This window comes from Pseudopipra pipra, chromosome 6, assembly GCF_036250125.1.
Source record: "Pseudopipra pipra isolate bDixPip1 chromosome 6, bDixPip1.hap1, whole genome shotgun sequence".
Taxonomy (NCBI): domain Eukaryota; kingdom Metazoa; phylum Chordata; class Aves; order Passeriformes; family Pipridae; genus Pseudopipra; species Pseudopipra pipra.
In genome coordinates this window covers 58,819,440-58,841,007 of record NC_087554.1, presented here as the reverse complement: position 1 = coordinate 58,841,007, position 21,568 = coordinate 58,819,440, and the positions used below count along the sequence as shown (strand labels likewise).

General features: G+C 42.1%; 1 protein-coding gene across 1 annotated transcript in view; it reads right to left on the bottom strand.

Annotated features, from left to right (window-relative positions):
• The window catches only part of KCNH5 (potassium voltage-gated channel subfamily H member 5), a 166,446-nt gene that overhangs the window by 122,978 nt on the left and 21,900 nt on the right, over positions 1-21,568 (bottom strand). Inside the window, exons 4-5 of the mRNA XM_064659421.1 lie at positions 18,942-19,070; positions 3,191-3,306 (exon numbers count right to left, since the gene is read on the bottom strand). Coding sequence (XP_064515491.1) covers positions 3,191-3,306; positions 18,942-19,070 — 245 coding nt within the window. The remainder of the gene's footprint in view (positions 1-3,190; positions 3,307-18,941; positions 19,071-21,568) is intronic.

Genomic DNA, 21,568 nt, shown 5'->3' with positions numbered 1-21,568 from the left:
TTGGAAGGGACCTTAAAGATCATCTATCTCCAACCAGGGAATTTTCCACTAGACCAGGTTGCTCCAAGGCCCATTCATCTAGTCTTGAACACTTTCAGGGATGGAGCATCTACAACCTCTCTGGGCAACCTTTTCGACTGCCTCACCACCCTCACAGTAAAGAATTTCTTCCTAACACTTAATCTAAACATGAGCACTCATATTTGGAAGCATTACAAGACTAATTCCTTGTGCCTGACCTCTTTTTTAAACCACTGTTGAGCCAGAGCAACACCCTATCAAAGGTGAACCAGATTCCAGCCTTGCTGGTTGACCTCCTAAAATGAAGCACTGTGTGCACAACTTCTGCCCTAACACCCTGGTGGCAATATCATGCTTCCTTCTTATTTTCTTCAAAAAGTTGCTGTTCTTACAAGCTCAATATCACTAGAGGGTTCTTTTTTATTTCCTGTAATTACCTCTCATTTTTTGCGCAGGACTATAATCTCCTGTATGCTCACTGTTGGAAAATGTGGAACTGGAAATACTGCAAAGGAACCGAGCCAAATTCACTTAAGACATTCCTCCCAGTTAATCTAATTACCACTTATCTCAGTCCAACACAAGAAACAAAAGCACAAAGGAATGCACACGTGGCAATATATTGCTCTGACAACTGAAAGATCCACGTGTATTTTGGAACTAATAACACCTTTTACATTTGTGGATCTCAAGTCTCTATGGGATAAAATAAATAATTACAGCAACTTTAAAACTCTTTTCAGCCCTACACCTGTCCCACATTGGAGCTGATGCACTGTATCTCCAGGGAGAGCTGGATTGCAAACAGCAATCTCATATGTGTAAAACTGATAAACCCCTGGATGCTTCCTTGATGAAGAGGAGTAAATGGTTCTGAATAAACTGCACAACAGCTAAGAATATGAATTCAAGTAGCACAGATGCAGATTCTCCGTTAATTCTTTGCAGTCTTGTTTTTCAGATGTTTTTAAGAGAAAGCTGTTCCTGAAAACAGACAGTAAAAGTCTGGCTGTGCTGAAAATCTGTTCTTCAGAAATCACCAAGGAGCAACAAGAGCAGCCTCTCTCATACTTTGCCAGGGGATGTGGCTTCCCAGCATGTCTCATCTGGGCCAATGTCAGGCTGCACCCTGAAGGGATGCAAACCTGCTTCTGCCTACCTGTTCCCACCCTCCCTAAGGTCATATTTAGCAAACACGATCTGTGAGGAAAGTCAGTTAAGCTGATACAACGAAAAACTAACTTGTTACATTAGTTAGCCATTTGTTTTCTACAGGGTCAGTTGAATTGCATAAATTTACCCCGTGGCCAGAAAAGCACTAGACGCACTGCCCAGGCAGCAGTGAGAGTGCAGCAGAGCCCCCCAGGAGCCCATGGCTGCTCCCTTTGCCAACACCAGCTCTGCTGTAGCACAAAGCTGTGTGTGGAACTCCAGCTGAAGGGCAACACACACCAAGCAGTGTAGTCCCACTGGCACTTGTCAGAGACTCTCACAGATGCCAAACCCCTGGTGAGACCCATAAAAATATCAGCCTCCAGGTGTCCCCTCCCCAGGGACCAGGAAAGATTCACTAACAGCACTTCTACATTCCTATAACCACCCAACGGGCAAAGCTGGCCACTGTGGCACACTGAACTCGCTGGGGGATCCATGGGTTTTCCCCTGGAATTAAAGCAATGATCAATACAGCCATTTTTTCAAAGCAGCCTTTGTGAAAATCCATGAAACTTCTTTCAAAGCCAAAATTTTCCCCTACACATAACACACCATTTTGGCTTTGCCTCATAATCTGTTTTTTATCTCCGCTTATCTCTTTGGACTCATCAGCGTTCAACACTTTGATGATAAATCAGCACTGGGACTTCTTTCCTTGGTTTCTCCAGACCTATTTGTTCCCTGCCTTGTTCACTGGGGCAGGAGCTGGAAACATCCTCACCATAGCTGGAATAATAAGCTACTTAGGGCTCAAGCCGAATGCGATTAACATATGCTTGATAGTTCCCTGTGCCTCTGGTGGTGGAGTGCTTAGGAGTTCCCATGATACTGTAAAAGCATAATTATTATTCTTAACATAATATCATGCTGAGTTTGACATGGTGAGTGGGTGGCAAGTGGCTGTGGAGACCACTGAACTATAATGATTATTTCTTTCATGCTGCATGAATTTTTAATTTTAAATCACTAAAGAATACACAATATCTTGTTAGTCAGCTGCATTCACCACAGACTCTCTGAATTATTCCTGTGTATAGCTAATGAAAGTGGCTGATAACTGTTAAGCCTGATAAAGGGGAGCATTATGCTCTGCAAGGGGTGAGCTATGGAGATAATGCTCCTCTTCAAATTTGAGTTGTTATTATCAAAGTTCACTAAAACCAGAAAGGGAATGAAAAAAACCATAAAAATATTTAAAGCAGCAACCAGTTCTCAGCATCGAACAAAGGACAAACTCTCTGGCACAAGTTGACTAGGGCTGTAATTTTCAGTAGCCCATATATTTTGACCACATATTTTTGACCCATTTATTTTTCATTACCAACGGACATGAAGATGAAAGCAGTACCTCTGTTTCATCAGTTAACCTGAAGGTATTCACTTGTTGCACCATCTGCACTGTTAAGGAGATGTTTGCAACCTGCCAAAGAGGTTCATTCATCAGTTCTGAAGACAAAAGTGATGAGCAAAATACTGCAGGAATGACTTCGCAAGAAAGTCGAGGCTGGGGTATATACACAGCCCATGTGCCTGTACAACCCCAGGGACACAGACAGGGATGCTTCCAGACAAGTTTCTCTACCAATCCCATGTCCCTGGGAGAGTGAGCAACCATCCACAGGACTCAAGGACATCAAGCCTGGTTCCACATGGAGGAGCACACCGTGCACCCAAAGTTACGGAACAACCAGAAAACGGAGGACTGCATGCACAGAAACAGTTGATGTAAGTAAAAGCGACCCATGGAGAATGTTTTTGTGACCTGTCCCAGAAACGTGGCCTTGGCACGTCGTGGTGCTTTAGGACGAGTAGAGGAGAGGCTGAAAAAACCCGTGACGGGAAATATTTCCCTCTAAAAATATTATTTATCAATGGGAATTAGGATGGGGGTTCCCCCCCCCCCCAGTCTCTCCCTGCCTTAGGAAGGGAGCAGGCTGGTGTCCGCCCCACTTACTTCGGCTAAGCGGGAGTGCTTGTGCACCACCTCGGCCTTGTTCATGGGGGTCAGCTGCTGCAGCACACTCCGGCTGTTCGTCAGGGCCCGCGTCAGCCGAGCAAACTTGGTCCAACCTGCGGGAAAGAGGGAAGTCACGTCACAAGTACTCAGGCCTCACTTCATCGCCAGTAAATCTCCTTTGCGTTCGCTGATATTTAAGTCTCGGACTTGACCAGTTTCGCTACATTGCTGCACGGAGCAGCCCCAGGCTCTGGGCTTGGAGACCTTGACAAAGAGGAAAAATGCTGCTCCTTCCGGGCAACCACGGGTGAATGTGAGTGAAATCACAACATGCTTTACTCTGCCTGCTAGAGACATTATATTTAGAGGGATCACATCATGCTTTCGGTCTTCTGGGCACTTACTCTGCTGCTGAAATCTATCTCTCAGCCACTGAAGTTAATGCAAACGCTTTCCAGGTCTGCAAATCCTGCTGAAGGAAAATCCTCCCCAGCTATGGAAAGGCTCCTGCTAATTCAGGACCGCTGGAGCAGCCCCAAAAGTCTGATCCTTAAGTCTTTACTGTTTCTTGCCCCAGCTAAAATTCAGGGACAAAAATAAAACTTAGGAAAAAAAAAATAATTCAGGACTGCACCAGCAGAAATGCTTCAGATGAAAACAAAAGGAATCATTAAGCCTTTAAAGACAGATTAGGAACTCGATTTTAAATGGCATTAAGAAATACATTTAGCTATTATACTGATGATAAACAGCTGCTTTGAGCAGCTTGCGATCCACATACTGGGCTGTCCCTGGGGAACTTTTTTCTGCAGCATTCAGCAAGGAGCAGAGTTTGTTACTGACAGCAGCACCAACCCAGGAATGTTTCATCAAGTCAGTCCTGCTGGAAAAATGTGACAACTGGCGTGAGTGTGTCAATGGATGGAGTAGATGGGTGGTAGCAAAGAAAAGGCACGGGTTTAAGCAGTGTAACACCTCAATGTTAAGCAGGAAAATTGAAAATCAGGTATATGCAGGAAGGAAAAATCCCCCCAAGGACATTGAAGGAGATGCTCAACATTCAGTTTAGCCAGGTGTAACATCTCTTTTTTTTAACAGAGGAGTGTGGATAAAATACCAAAGAAGTTATAGACAGGAAATGGCTTCAGGAGAATGTTTTAATTTTATTTAACTTGAATGCTGAGTAGGTGAAAATTGGGGGAAATATTAATATCTGAGAAAGGAAACACAACATTTCTGTCTTAGCTAGGTTTAGTTTTAAATGCCTCCTGTCTGATAGGAGTCAGAGACTTGGAAAGTTAAGGGAAGCCCAGCGGTAGATAAAATAAAGAGCAGGGAACAGAGAAGACAATGAAACTTCAGGAAGAAAAATAATGTACAATTTGACTTTGTCCTTTACCACACAGATATCACATTCACGCAAATGTAAATCCATTGTTCATCATTTAGCAATTAGAACAGCCCAAAATATCACGGTATGCCACCAGCACAGCACAAACATTTGTGTCTGGCTATTTATATATGACCTCAAAAATGCACATAAAAAATTCACTGGGAAAAGGTAAAAAATAGAAGCATTTTATTAACTTTTGAAATGCAAACTTAAAATGTGAGCTTTGAGTATGCCTCATGCTTGTTCAGCTTACAGGGATATTCAATTAGGAATATGCACTTTCTGTATTAAACAAGGTCAAGGGAGACTACAGTGATCTGAGTATGAACTATTAATTTCTAGAAGAAATTCTTGTGCTTTTCTTTTTGCTAATTGTCTATAAAACTGCTACAAGCTTTAAGACAGAAGTCAGAACTGTTCTTCATCTTTCTTAACCAGCAATTTCAAAGAGCAAGCGAGCATGGTAACAGCATTGTGACAGCTCTGCCCTAACTCTGCCCAATTTCTAGTAATTGCTGGAGGTCACGGTGCACCCAGGTGATTTCTTTTGGCACTCTGCAATCACACAGCAAGAATCAGAGAAAAAGAGCAGCTCTCCTCTGGGAATGTGTTCACCCATTTCCCTGGGTAGGTACTTATACACACATGCACACACAATCACCGTCCCCTTCCCCTGTAAAGACACTTCCCTGTGGTCCATAAGGACAAATCTGGGCCAGTCCCCAAGCTTCAGTCTGTCATCCTGCTTCACAGAGTTGATACGAGAGTGATGGAAAAATGCTCAGCAAAGCCAAAACCACCACAGACAAACGGCTGGATACAGTCCCAATTTGTCACATCTCAGTGTTGTCAGCTACTCCAGCTCTTGACAGGAACCTCATGATGTTCAGCAAGGAAAAGTGCAAAGCCTTGTATACCTAAGGAGGTACAAACCCACGCACCAATATATGCCGGGGGACACACACATGGAAAGTGGTTTGACAGAAAAGGACCTGTAGGTCCTGGGGAACCAGATTGAAAGTGTCTGTGCTGGAAAAAAAGAGAGCAGTATCCTTGGCTGAATTAGACAAAATACTGCCAGCAGGTCAAGGAAGGTGATTCTTCCCTTTTACTCAGCAGTGGTGAGGCCAGTACCTGGAGTCCTGTGTCCGGCTGTGGGCTCCCCAGCACAAGAGAGACATGAACATACTGAAGAGAGTCCAACCAAGGGCCACAAAAATGATTAAGGGACTGGAGCATTTCTTATCTGAGGAAGGGCTGAGAGAGCTGGGACTGCTCAGCTTGGAGAAGGCTTGGGGGGGGGCAGATCTTACTGAAGTGTACACATATCTGATAGGAGGGTGCAAAGAGGATGAAGCCAAGCCCAGTGGTACCCAGTGACAGGGCCAGAAACAATGGGCACAAAATGAAGCACAAGAGGTTCTGCCTCAACACCAGGAAAACACTGTTTTACTGTGAGGATGACAGCACACAAGTCACACACAAGTCACTTGAGCACTAGCAGAAGTTGCCCAGAGATGTTGTGGAGTCTTCATCCTTGGAGATATTCAAAAACTGTATGGACACGGCCCTGGGCAACTAGTCCTGCTTGAACAGAGGTTTAGACAAGATGACTTCCAGAGATCCCTTCCAACCTCAACCATTCTGTGATTCTGTGATGTTCCTGACAGCTGATGGTTAAAGATTCAAGGTTACTTACTTACTTTACCTTACTTTACTTATGAAGGTGTAGGGCATTGATCTGTGCAGTGATTAATAAGGATTTGGAGAAGAGTTGGGGGCTGGCAATGATAGGAGATGGCTTCATGCACTCTCTAGAAATCCTTTTCCATGGTGCTTTGCAGGCTGAGAGATACCACTCACAAAAATATGGGTTTTAAAATGCATCTCTTCTTATAAAAGCAAAACTGGTAAGAAATCCCTTGTCACTGTTTTAGGTAATAAAAGCATCTGTCCTGCATTAACCACAAATACAGAATGCATGGGGAAGATAGGGAAAACAGAGCTGGAGCAGTAAGATGCAAACCAAACAACAGCAATCATTTTGCTGTAAAAATAAAAGAAAGGAAAAACTATGATTTTTCTAAATCCCCCCTTACCACTTCAGTGAGATCATCAGCGTCAGGTGAAAGAAAGAAGCCACACATTTTAGCATTCAAGGTTACCACTCTGCTCATCTGGTCTGACCTCTTCTTTTCATAGGACAAACCATTTCATCGTGTCCTTTCTCCACCAAGACCAAAGCTTTGCTTTGTGCCAGAGCAGACCTTTTGCAAAAGCCCTTCCAGCCTCATTTAGAGACTTCACATTTTCACACTTCTTTCAGCCCTGTGAAGCCCATGATTCTGGATGTTAGAAGCACAGAATACACTAAAATGACCTTTTTTCCAATTCAGCACAAAGTCCAGCATTATTTTACCTGCTCCAATCCATATCTATCCATCTGCAATAGTGTGACAAAAAAGTGCCCAGTTCTTTTGTTTCCTATTTACGACCCAAGAGAACAAAAAACGTAGCAGCAAGATGCTGGGGTACGAGTGGGAAGGTGAAAATGTATACAGGCTGCCTCGGGTCTGAAATAATCTGTACAGGGTACATTTCTCCATTTCTTGACCTTGTTGTAGACTGGATAAGTTCAGAATTATATTTAAAACCAATGTGTATGTTTAAATAGACCAGGGAAAATTTGCATAGCTGCCTACTGCTGTCAATGTTTCTTCAAACAATTCCCTCCTTTCTTTTCCTCTATAGAGAGAGACTTGAAAAGAATGATAATTTTATCTCCTGTATTAGTGACCGCCTGTCCTCGCAGATATTTTCACTCTGGAAGGAGTAAAGGAGCTGCACAAATAGCAGGTGTAAGGGGGGGGGAACCTACTCGTGAGAAAAAGCAACACTTCTGATGCTCTCTTCAGTTCAGCTGGATTGTGTCTCTCTTCCATAGCACCACTTGAAAAATAACACCCTGAACCTGCACCATTGCACTCAGATTCTTGGGAAAAAAAGCAACATCATCAGATCACACACCAGATCAGGCCAGCAGCTGCTCCTCCTTACAAAAAGTTAAACTGGGTATTTCAGACAAAAATGTTAACTACCTCAAATGGAAAATTCTGGAATAGCATACACATACAATGATTGTTTCCTCTGGTTCTCCTTAATTATTTTCCTTTTCGTGGACAAAACAAGAAGCATCTGTACCCCTGCTTTAAACAAAACCCTCATGATCTGCATTCATTCTCATGATCCAAAACAAGGGTCTCTTAAACAGGAGCCTAGCAAAATATTTCCCTGTTCCTGTCCATTACTCAAAACAAAACTCCTGCATTCTCAATAAACTGAATATGAAGATTTAACTAGCCCATAGAGTTAACAGAATAGAACATGAAGAAGGCCACCATGCTGATAGACATGGACTAAGCTATTCTCTGCCTTGGCCCAGCTGTAATGTTGCCCTGCCAAGCCTGCAACTTTCTTCTTCCTCCATGCAATTTAGACACAGTTAAACATTTTACATCCACAAGATATTTTCCATGTCTCTTGCTCTAATTAGGACTGCCCTCTGACTGTGGGGCTAACTGAGCTGGAGGTGACTCGGTGGCATACTTTACACAGTGGCTGAGCCAAAGGTTTCTCTGAAGAGAAGAAAAAACAGGAGGACTAAATCAATTAAAAAAATAGATATTTCTTTCAAATCTTAGATGCCATGACATGAGTTGAAGCTGTTAATGTTGTGACAGGATGCCTGGGGGAGTGCAGGAGCACAGAAGGGAGGTAGGCAATAGTCAAGTGAAGCAGACAGAGCACCCAAACACCTCCTCAGAGGAGGAAAAGCTTTCCACATGGGTCTTAGGTGCTCACTCAGCCACTCCCTAGATTCATACACCACTACAGAAATTACATGGTGCCTGAGGGGAAAACGGTATTTCCATGTTAGAACTTCATCCTATTGTCCCTTCACCATCAGCAAGTCCAAATTATCTTACTCACTACAGCATGTGCCTTTCCATCAGCTACTCCTCCAACAAGAGTAGTACTACGCTCACACAACTTTCTTCCTGAGATCCTGAATCCATCATTCTGTGTAACACTGGACAGCTGGGATGGGAACAGCTTTGTGGCAGCTGCTCTCCAAAAACCTCCCCTCCACCGCCGCACTTGCTGCTTTCTCTGTGTGCAGGGACCTTCTGACACCCACACTCCTGCACTGCCACAGGGACCTCTCTCTGTCCTTCTGGTTACCAAGCTCCTTCCCATTAATACACCCTGCAGATCAATCCAGAACACAAACACTCCCATCCATCTCCAACACCCGCTCCTCATCTCTGCTGCCTCTCTGAGTAAGGAGAAATGTCCCCCAGGTCAAAGATGTTGTTGCAGTGTGTGGCAGGGCATTAAAAGAACCAGAGAATATATAAACATAGAAAGCTGTCCACAGAAAGTGCAGCAAGGGAGGCTTCCCCAAGCAGAAGAGATGGTGGAAGGGATGGGACAGAATCACAGAATCATTTAGGTTTGAAAATACCTCTAAGACTCTTTCCTAAAGACTATCTTCAGATAAAATCTTTAAATCCCTCTGGTTCCTCCCAAGGTCACAAAACACAGAAATGGTTAGACTTCACCCAAAACTGTGAGTCTTCTGAAAGTGCTCCCACAAATACCAAGGTGCAGGTCCTGTTGTGCATCACATAGGAACACTCCTGCCCAGAGGATGGGTCAGATCTGGGCAGTTCCCTCTGCTGGGAAAGTTTCTGCCCAGGCATGGGCTAATGAGCAAAAAAGGACTTTGGCTCTTTTGGTCCACTATTGCCTAAGCCACTTTCCCTGAACAAACCTCAGCAGTCAATAGGCCTACCCACTGCCTTCACAGATAAAAGCAAATATTTTCAAATATAACTGTGTGCAAGTCAGAAAATCCTTCGAATTCTCACCATAATTTAATTAGGAGTTGAAATTCACAGTCTCTCTGACAGGATTTGTGCACAGTTGCAAATACAGATCTAACTACCCAGCTAACAGCCACACTGAAAACAAAAGATTTAGCTCATAAAATATATTATGCTACTTTAAAGCTAAATTCTTACAACAGAGTTTATGAAGAGTTTAAAATCTCAAGGTGAGATGTTAATGTTCTTTATAGTGCACTTGCTCTGAAAAACCTAGGCATGGCTAGTTCCCCCTAACAAAGCATTAGTGTAGCTCTACTGGCTTGCAATTAACCTTTTTGTCAAGGTTTGTCTGGTCCTAAAAGAAATAATGATGGCTTTTAAATCAGTATAACAGGGAACTATCCCATACCTTCGACTGCAGTGAAAATACTCAGGTTAAGAATTATATTATGTGTGAAAAATAATTGCAGAGGGCAATTACAGCAGTGCTCATCTTGATTCCTGCCTGCAGGGGTGTAGGGAACACCCCCAGACCATGGAAAAGTTGTTCTCCTCTCCCTGTGAAGCATGAAACATGCAGAATGCCTATATAATATATAATTTATGACATATCCACAAAAGGTAACACTGCTCAGACTTAGGTAGTAGGGAATTCAATTGGTGACATGGATCATCCTTTGGCATAAATAGTTAGCATGAATAAATCCCAACTATTTGTAGACGTTCAGACAGCAAAATCATTACAATGGCTGGCTGTTTGCTCTTTACTGCAGGTAAAGTATGGCTGAAAGAGTTCATTGTCTCTTTGTAAAACTTAATCATCCCAGTTTTGGTTTGTCAGAGAGAGAGAGGGATAAATGGGACTCCTGAATATGTAGTATAATAGTCAAACAAAGCTCAGTCACTCCCATGATGCAGTAAAAGTATTTCTGGACTGAGATTCTATTCAAATGTAATTCAAAATAGTGGGATAAATTTTCTGGATTGAAATTCTGTGCGTTCCACTGCCCAGTAATGTACTGCACTCTTGGGAAAATTTTTACATCCAACCTCCTTTTTTGCTGAATATTGTCTTCCCAGTTACCATCCACCCACTGCAACTGCTGGGGAGCTCAACATGAAGAACTAATGGATAATCTTGGGCATATCACTTTACCTCCCTGAGCTTCAGCTTTCTCTTCCTTAAAGTGAAGATAATTCTAATGACCTACTTTGCAAGCCATTCTGAGACCTACTGATAAGAAGTGCTAAGCTTTATATGCCTCTAGACTACATTTGGTATACAACATATTTTTAAATTTAATTCTCACATAGGCACAAATTTATGGTGCCCAACTTCTTAGATTTCACTTTTCTGCAATTAAAGCTAAGCTTTATACACATGGGGCCACTAAGGACTTATTTCCTGTAAGTTTATAAAAACAAGTGCAAATTTAGGGAAGAAGGGGAAAAAAAAAGAAAATACTGACTACTGTAAATTTCAGTCAACTGGCTTTTAAGGAGTTGGTCAGATAGCAAAATGGTGCCATTCAATGGTTTAAAAAAAAGGAATACAAAGGTTAGGGATCAAAAGAAAGGCAGTTGTCTAGAAATTAAAAAGCAGCGTACAATGAAGCACATAGGGATGGAAAAAAGAGGGGAAAAAGTAAGTAGGTGAATCAGAAATTATGGTTTATGAGAATGGACATGGAAAAGCTAAAGAAATATGGAAAAAAATCTTCTTCAGCTAGATTTATTACAGTAACAATGAAGTTTTTAAAGAACTTACAGAGTACAACCAAAAAGCTTCTCCACCCATATGCAGAAAGGGTAAACAGGATAACCCAAGCACTTACAGGCGACCCAGCTTGATCTCAGTGCCAGGCAAAATGACAGAAAAACCAATATGAGTTTCAATATGTTTAATAAAACAGAAAAGGAAAGGGACGCAATGAATAGCTGTCAGCACAGAAAGATGTAAAATGCCCCACCAATGCTAATTTCATTATTTTATAAGAGTATGAATTTGGCTCAGGAAGACAGCCAAACACCTTGACAGAACAAGCTGCAAGCCAAATGCAGATGATGTGCACTGGAGAGGAACGAGCCTGGGCAGCTCCTTGCAGCAGTGCTGCCTTGCTGGGGTTGGGCTGGGCAGCAACATGGACCATTGACCTGATGACAATCTCAGTGGCTGCCCTTGGTTTGCTCCCACCTGCAGCCAAGGACCCACCAGCTCCCAAGTGCTCATCCCATCACATCACCTCCTCCTGGTGCTGCATTTGAATCCCCCGAGAGACAGACTGGCCAAAACCTCTTGTAGGGTAATCTGCTCTGAACTGACACAGTGTGACACTCTCAACAAGACACTGAGACTACACCGTTCAGTAAATCACAGGTTAAATGGACGAAGAACTCGCTACTTGGCAAGTACCAAACAAGGAGCAGTGGAAAATAGTAAAAAATTATTACTGAGAGCCTTCTGGACCCCAGTGGCCAAGTATCCTTCTATTCAGTGCTTTTCTCTATGATCTGAAAGTCCTTATAAAATGACTGATAAAATGCCAGAGGACGGGAAGATCAGAGGAATGCTAAACAGCAGTGAGGGCAGGCACACAGGATGATGCACTTGATAACCAGGCACATCCCACTAAAATATGTTTTAAATGGAAAACAGACACTGAGGCAAAAGCAAGGCAAATTGTATCTCCAGCACGGGGTGGGGGGGGAACGTCCCTAGCAATGAACAGTTCTGAAAAGGATCCAAAGATCTTGGTAGATGAGCAATTCAGCATGTGCTTTGCTTTAGCAAAAGGTTACCTGTTCCTTGTATACATAACAGTAAGAACCAGGCTTAGTGAAGCTGAGCAATGGGCAGTACTGAGGAATTAGCTGGGAGCCCACCCAGCCACAGTACTGGCTGCAGAAAGTGACTGGGGACCTGGGAGACTGAAATCCAGGCCACCACAGCTTCAACCCCACTCCTGCTCATGAGCTGTATTATAGGGCAGCAAAAATATCCATGTATCTGCCATCACCAGACCTCCAAATTCAGGCTAGACAGAGGTTTAAGGAGCTGAACTCATTTACTTTATCAAAAGAAGGCGGAGTGATGACTTGATTATACATGTAAATGCCTTAATGGGACTTTCTTAATGCAGTGGAAAAAAATGCGTAAGAAGACGCCACTGCAAGAAGCTAAATTCAGGTTAATTTAAATATGGTGCTTCTTTAAAGCCTAAAGTGTAATGGAAAAGCAAGAAAAATATTAAGTAAAGTCATGGATCCTCAGCCTCTTTAGAATTCTAAATCAATACTGGATGCTTGTCTGGAGGGGATGGTTTAGTTACACACAAGTTTATGGGTTCAGCAGAAGAGCAACTTAGTGAAGTGTAATGCCCTGTGATATACAGATTAGACTTTTAAACTCTAACTCTACTGCATTTTTACTCATTATTTTACATATGACTGAGGAGTATTCAGTTTTCTACATAGAAAGTGTATCCCTCTACAAACAGCTACTGCTTTAAAGATCAGCTTCCAGTTTAATTCAGTTTCTCACAGGGTTAGGTTTTATTTCAATGGGATTTCTTTTTCATTGCACATTAAACTTACAGAAATGTTCAGACAGTTAATGTGCATTTTGGATTAGTGATGGAGCACACAAAGGGCTCCAAAGGCAATATCAGATTCAGAGAAGTATTCAATTTCTGTGAAGGAAACTAAACAGCCCTGGATATGGAAACTCCCTCTTCTTCATCACAGCGGGTCTCCAACAGCAGAAAAGCAAGAAAGGATGGGGGCCAGGGGGGAGAAAATATGCTTTGAAGCATCACTCCTAAGAGTCAGGAAACAACTATCTCTTCAAGACTATTCAGTTTGTGCACTGTCTGCAGAAAGTGCCACCAGCATGTCACTGAAGACAATAACAGGGATGCTTGTCCTGCAGAAATAGGAAAAAAGGTCTTCCTGTGCCTATCCAAAATGAATGGTTTCAAACACCAAGAGAGTATATCTCAGCATCATTCCTCTGAGTTGTCTATCCTTGACACTGAAAACCCACCTAGGAAATGACCACTTCTCTTGTCACCCTCCCGAAATTCTTTCTCATAGCCCAAGTGTCCCTGGATGCTAATCAAAACCCAGGGGAGAATGGAGAGATGCAGGTGATCTCCTGGAAGGTGCTGGGGAGTGAAACTGGTGATCAGAGCAAAGGAAACAGCATGAGAACAAGTGGGTCTCTGAGGCCCACTTGAACAAGTACTGAGAGCCTTATCATTATAGCCGTGGAGAAGTGCAATAAAAACATGTTAAGGATATCAAAATTGTGACCTACTAAATTACTGTGATGGATTCCTGTCAAGGTGATGTATTTAACAGGGTACACTGTGCTTTAGCTAAAGGTAGAAACTTCATTTTCATGCTCTAATCCCTCCACCTACTTCTCCTATTATCACCAGGATTGATACCCCCTCAAGGAAAAAAGTTCCCATGTGCAACTAGTTATATATGCTTCATAATTTGCCCTTATTAAAGATAAAAAAGGATCAGAATTATAGGCTTAGCAAGGATTAGCAAGCATAAGTCTGTATTTCTGCAACTACTACACTTTTTATAGCCCTGTCACACTCCAAGATAGAGTTGTATCATTATATAGAGTTATATAACCATAAAGAGTTATATCACTGGAAGCATTACAGCATTGTCCCAGACAGTCTTGATTATCAAAGTCTGGCTCTACCAAGTGAAAAAGAAAAAAAAAAAGAAAAAGAAAAGGCAACTTCAGGGTCCTGCTGTGCCATCTCCCGATCCCATCTGTTAACAGTACACAGTCTGGAGTTGTAGGGGCCTCATGGATGCAACTTTGCATCCTAATTCAACATCCCATCAATATTCACCAGAACCTCCCAGTCACTCCAGAGGTGACAAGCCTGATATTTCACTCAAAAGAGACTTACAATAACCAGTGAGAATCCTAGAAAAAAAAAAAAAAAAAAAAAAAAAAAAAAAAATCCAAGTTTACCTAGAGGCCACATTTTTTCTTCACTGACAATAACAAAGGGAATAAAAACACTGCACAACTAGGTGAAACTCCACTAATAGCCAAAAAAATGCTGGGGTTTTTTTCTATCCTTAAAATTTCTGTTCAATATAATCTACAGCACTCCTGGCTTCAAATGGTGTTAACATTTTAAGTGGCCCCATCCACCCTTATAATAGTTAGAGCCCAGAAAAATGGCTTCATTTTTTTCTGACAAATAAACATAAGACTATTACCACTGTGTGTCTTTGCAAGAATTGAAAGTCTTCAGATGTTTTTAAAAGGCCATTGGGTAAAGACAGAATAAAAGCTCTGCAAGCTGATAAAAGCATCCAACTGTGACCTGACAACGGTACAAACATTAATAAAAAAGAATTCTTTGGGTTTTATTCTCTTGAAGAAAATACATAATACAATCTTTCATATGCTTGTAATGGTCTGCCACCTCTTCTGTGTAACACACTGAGCCAGGACTCCTGGGGATCTGGCCCTCTGCCTCCACAGGTAGGACCTCCTGCTTGGTATTGAATCCAGATCAGACAAATATTCATAGTACCAAAGAGGAGTAGGAGAAGGAAATAAAGAGATACCAGGAAAACAGAGCACAGCTCCTTCACCAGGAAATAAGCCACTGTCCCAGTGACCACTGAGTGTCATCATCTGCCCCATCAATAATTCTTACACCTCTTTTCCACCCTGGCACCATCCACAGCTCATCCATCCACTGACTCAGCAGCTGGGGCACTATAAACCATAAACCAAGTCAATGGAGGGAGTTCTCTCTACCCTCCAGACCTGCACAGCTGCCAGTGGCACCTTCACCCAGGAGTGAACACATCAGCCAGGCAGCTGATCTGTCCCTCCTTTATCATCTTTGCTGCTTCTTCCTGTGTTGCTGGGGGCTTTTGACAATTTTGACTGGCTAGACACTTTTTAAAGTAATTTTCTGTTTACAAGAATACAACAGTACTTTTTGGTCGCTGCTGCATTGCCATACATCACAGGTCTCCCACACATAGCCCAGCAATAATAGACAGGAGCATGAGTAACAAGAAAACAAGTCAGTCCAATCTTTAGTGTCAGCTGCCTGTACCCTCTCAGAAAACAAGGGTTTTGATCTCCGTCATTGTGTTTTATGAGAGGAAGGTAGCTTTTAAACGTCCCTTTTCTCCATCCTTGCTTACAGTCCACTAAGTTTCAACAGCTTTCTGGTCTGCAGCAAATTCACAGTCTCCTGGGTGACCTTGGAAAATTTTTCATTACTTTTACTCCCTCCGGCAAGCAAAGCCCCGTCCTCCTCCTCCTCCTCCTGCTTTCAGCATTAACACAGCAAATGGTGAGCACACAGGTAAGCAGAGACACACACCATCTGTCTCAGTGCCCCAGACCTCTCTAACTCCCTTTGCTCGCACGGGGCTTGTCCCCGTGATGTCAACTGCGTTTTTTGTAGACCCTTGAAACAAACATGTTTCTAAGCCCATATCACCAAAAAAAAAAAAAAAATCCCACTTCACCCTTGCAATTTGCTTTGTAGTAAGACAACTACTTCATTTGTCTGTCCTGTTTTCACAAATCTGACAAGCTCCTCAACACTTCTGAGAGATCTGCATCCTCATCATCAATCCCTGTCCCCCGAAACTGCTGTTCCCTTGCAAGGTCTGCATGAGATGCCAACCACACTGCAGCCCCTGCAAGCAGATTTGGCAGAGCCAACCATATATTTCCAGGAGTCAGGACACACTCTGCAGTGTAGATACATCCATTGGTATGATTTAAATACCTCATAGGAGTGTGATATACTGAAACTTCACAACAAAGCAACACACCTTTGAACAGTGCAGAATGTATTGGTACAGAGAGATTATTGCATAATGGCATCAATATTTTATTTCTGTTGAATTTTTTATCTCAAATTTACTGCTCCCATAAGTAATACACAATAACTCATCTGCACCATAGTTACTTATGTATTATGTATTGCATGGTCCTGGAAGAATTTCTGAAGAAATATCCTTCTTTTAAAAAGGAAAAAAAAAATAGCCCTTTCAATGACAAATCCCAGCACTCAGCAGCAGTAATTTACTGAAATGCTTTTTTACAAAACTTCAGAAATTCTCCACTAAATTGTAACGTATATGTTTACCAATCTCATAATTCAAAAAGAAAGTGGCCTGGCAGCTTCTAAGCACACTGTAATGTTATCTGCAGGGACAGTGAATTATGTATCTCTCATAGCACCATGTCTGACACAAAAACACTCTGATTCCAGTGCCATGGGATCCCGCAGATCCACACAGTTGAGACACAAAGGGTAATGCAATAGTGCTGTTTTCCCACCCTTGTAGTAAAATGGTGCAAATATTTGAATATGATTTTCTTATATCAAGAAAAGACAAGCTTTAATTTATGCAAAAGCAGACGAAGAATCAGGTCAGTGGTTTGTAATTATGAGGTTTGTTGGAAGTACTGATCAATGCTAATCAATGCTAATCAATGCACCCTGAGCAGATTCTTAAGAGTCCAACCATATGCCTTGAAGGCACTTGGGAGATGTGGCTGTACTGCCTCTGGGATGTTCTGTTTGGCTTTTTGGTTTTTTTTAGACTATGACTTCAACAAAAGTAAGGGCTCTTTAAACATACAGCCAAACTTCTCTGGCTGCCTGACGACAATATTTTGTGATGTTCATCATTAATACCTGGCGTTTTAACTAATGGTGCCCTTCACTGCAGAACAGCAGTACACAAGTTATGCATTTCACTGCTTTTGCCCTTTCCCACAGGAACATACATCATTCCTACACTGGATGCCACGGGGATTCTGCTCTTCCTCAGCCACAAGATGGGGAGGGGGAGAGCTCAGCCCCTGGAGCACATCCCTGCCTCCCCAGGGAAGGCAGCAGAGTATGAATCTCCCAGGGCTGAGAATCCAAAGGAGGCAACATTCATCATTTCTGCATTTGAGAGCCACCTTCAATGTGTTTTCTCTGTCCTGCTGTAGTCAAACACTCCTCAGTGCAACTACGTACTGGGGGAAGTGGGGCAGAGCCAGGGAATGCAGGGGTTTTAGGAATGGTTCCATGTGAGAAACATATTGGTTTCCCCAGAAAGCATCAAATAGGAAAATCTACAAGAGGATTGTTGTAAAGACAAGCTTTTTCCTTGATGAGCTCACACTATGTATTATATACACTGCAGCAAGGAGCCAGTTCCATGCCTTCAGACCTCTACTATTAAAGTCCTTCCAATTAACTGGTATTTATCTTAAAAAATTCAAACTATTTCCAGGCAGAAAAATTCCATATTATGGAGCTGAAAGTAAAATAAAGAACATTTGCAGGTTGTTAACTAAATTGTAGGGGCAGTAAAGCTTACAATAGTTGAGAATGTATCCCTACATCAGGATCTTACAATTTAATGAATAATACTCTCTCTAGACAAAAAAAAAATGTCATATTTGGTGTTAGCTCAAAGAGGGGCCTTTCGTTTTATGTCTGCCTTTATAAATTGACTTTTCAGTTATCCAAACACATATAATAAGTGCTATCTAGATAATAAGAAATTAGTTTAAATGCTGTTTGCATTCAAATGACACCAATTTTATTCTAAAGAAGACATCTTAGAGCACACACAGCTCAGAGTGAGATATCAAGCCTTCTTCAAGCGTGAAGAGAAAAACATAGTCAGGAATTAATCATCAGGAGGCAACTTCCTAGAGAAGATAGGATGTGGATAATGTCCTTCTTTATGCAGGCGTGCATTATTTTACCCAAAGCAACACACATGTAAACCTGACACAGGACAAGTGTCCTGTAACAAAAGCAGAGGATGCTGCCAGATCCTCCACACCTTTCCCACTAGTTCCCTCCTTCTGTGAGGTCTGTCCATGGGCTGTTGGATGACGAGAGCATTTCAACAAACATCATCCCCAGCAGCTGATAAGTAACAAGCACAATGCCCACTGCCATGCAGTTGTCATTCCTGAACAGTAATAGAGGACTCAAACAGGCTGTTTCCTTTGCATTTCACCTCCAAGAGCGAGAAAGGGAGGAAATGTCTCATCATGAGGAGCTGAAATTATTTTTTTCCTGAAAAGAAGATATCAGTCCTGTAACAGAAAGGTCTCCCAAAACAACACAGCATTCAAATGACTCAAAACCATGCAATTTTTAGCAAGTGCCAGCTGTAGTGATGAAATAATGAAATTACAAAGAGAAAAGAAGACTTGTGACTCTGGAAAAACGTTGGCAGGGAATTTCCACTTATGGTGATTTATCTTTTTTACTTTAAACAATAATTTAGGAGAGTGACATTGAAACTCTGACAGGTCACAAAATATTTCCTCAATTCAAGACACAGATCACAGACATGGCATGTCCCTGTGACAGGTCCAAGCTCAAGCATGCACTTTTATAATTTAAAAAATAATAATGCATTTCATATTTACCTTTTGTTGAATCATCTTCAATTGGTTGTTTGAATAAAGTGATATCCTTAAAAGTACACAAGAACAAAACCACTTTTTCATGCTCATTTCTTATTGGTGCAATTTGCATGTAGAACCAAACTGGGGTTCCTGAAGCAAAGAAAAAAGTGACATTGGAATGTGGTGTAGCACAAACTTTCCCCAGCCCATACACAGAATACTTCATCATTTACATGCTATTGTAATACACATGTAGTTAAGGACCATATCTCAATATTTCTGCATCTTCCAGAGCTTTCAGTTTTACTTCCTCAAAGGAAAACAACATATTCCCATTTTCACAGCTGCATTAATCTAACCAGAAGATAAGCAGAGATAACAGGGCTTATAAATCTCCATTCTAAAATAAAATATATTATTCTTCCCCTCTTGCTCTTGCTTTTTCCCAGCATGTCTCACCAGCTTAGTGTCTGCAAGGTAAAAAGGCAAGAAAAAACAGGTGAATGGTATCTTTGATTCCTTCTTCATATATTATGGAGCTATCAAATCCAAAACTGATGGACTATACTGTGAAATGCTCCAAATTTTATGTTATTACAATATTTAAGAAGAGCTGATTTGGACTCTGAATGTCACATCAAGATAAATCAGAAGACTTGATTTCTTTTTTTGCATTTCAGGTCATACCTCCACCTCCTCATTGCCCTGCCCAGTGCAGCACTCTTACAACACAGTTATCTCTACTCAGTTTTTTAAATAAAACCAAGTATTTTTCAAATCCTACCACCCATCAAATAAAGAGCCCAAAAAAAATCCCTCAGGGTTGGAGTGGTTAGCATGGCTTTTGGTAAATCCTTGCTGTCTGTACAAAGCTCCTGCAGGTGCTCAGGAGCTGAAACTGGTGTTCCAGGCTGAAACACACATGGCAGCCCCCTGTGTACATGCAGGTCTGCTCCATAAGGGGTAAAATCCTAGAATACTTTAAGCAATTTTCTCAGAAACACCTTGTTCACCTGCAGGGATGTAAATGTCAGATGCTCTCCATCCAGCAAAGCTCTGTGTCCCCTCCCTCCCAAACGCACACCTACACACGCTGCACTGTAAATGCCTTCACAGCCAGCTAATTACCTTTGGGATTTGATGTGCTTTCAGCCAGTTGACAGAATGGCTTTTCTCCTGAGCTGCCTAAGTGCTGACACATTGAGACAAGCTGCTTGCCCACTGTTATCCCACATGGGCACCACTGGCCCCCCCAAATCCCCTCTAATGCACCATGTCCGGGAGCTGTGCCAGGAACTGCAGGATAGATCCCAGAGGGCAATGAAAACCATTTGGGCTAGGACTAGTGTGGGGAAGGTTAAAATCCACAAGGGTTCATTGAAATTCAACTGGGATTAAACCAGTAACTTACTACCAGTAAACTGGATGATGGAGAGATGTGGGACTGCTTTTTGTTATAATTCCAAAGCCATTATGCTGATTACTTGATTACCTTAATTCCCAGTTGCTAACCTGAGATAAAAGACTTTTTATAACTACTAAAACAGAGTGCTGCAGCTCTCTGGAGAAATACTTTACTTGCACTCATACCTGGGAACCCATAGGCATCTTTTGAAAAGCTCTGAAAGCAAGGAGGCAAAATACCCTGTCACCAGTGCTGACAAAAATCAAAGACAGAGGCAAGGCAGCTACTGCTGCAGAAGCAGCAAAGTGAGGAAAAGCAGGCAAAGAGTTTTCCTGAGTATTACCATATAGATACATACACATTAGAGAGAGAGCATATATATATATGTGTGCTTAACATGGTTGCTGAATAGTTGTGTGGGTAGAGGTATATAGGGTACATTCCCTATATATGAGGGAATGCAGCAAAGCAGAAGAAAGTTGTAGCAAGCTTTCAGGTCTGAACCTGAAACCTGCAGGCTGGGTTAAAACACCAAGGGAGTGTGTAAAGTCAGCAGTCATACAGATGCTGCTGGAGAACATCAGCTCTTAAAGATCATCTCTGCGACAAAGGAGAGCAGGATGGGACAGCAACCTGAAAACCTCAAAATCTCCCTCTGCCAAAAGCATAAAGGAATGGGTAAGAAAAAAAAAAAGGTTGTGCCACATTATCAAAAGTACGCAGCACCGCCGGACCTACGGTTTCACAGTGTAGATGGGAGGGTGCTCTGCAAGCTCCATGTAGGTGATAAACACAAGCCCTTACACAGAGTACCTGTCTACACTGTGCAGAAGTACATTCATACGAACGGATAACTATTCTTTATTTTGTTATCTGCTCCAAAATTCATCCTGGAGGATAAGCAGGCGGTTTCTCGAAGGACCTTCTTCCGCCAGGCTCCGATTATGATAAATGGAAGCAAACCCCTGAGCACACCAGCTGCTGAACCAGAGCCAAAAGGTGAGTCTATTAGCATTAGTGAGAGGTTGAAGTTCTGGGCTTCGGGTGATGGAGAAGAAAGCTGACAACAGATGTTATGGATGGGAACTGACTCAAGCCTGAAAAGAAATATTGAGTACTTTTCCACAAAGTCCTTCTGTAATCCTGCATAACTTATGGAAAGTGTAGGCTTGGAGATCTGGGCAAAGGTGAAGATTTTATTATGGCAACTGCAGGTCAATAAATCTCTGAAGCATCATCGAGC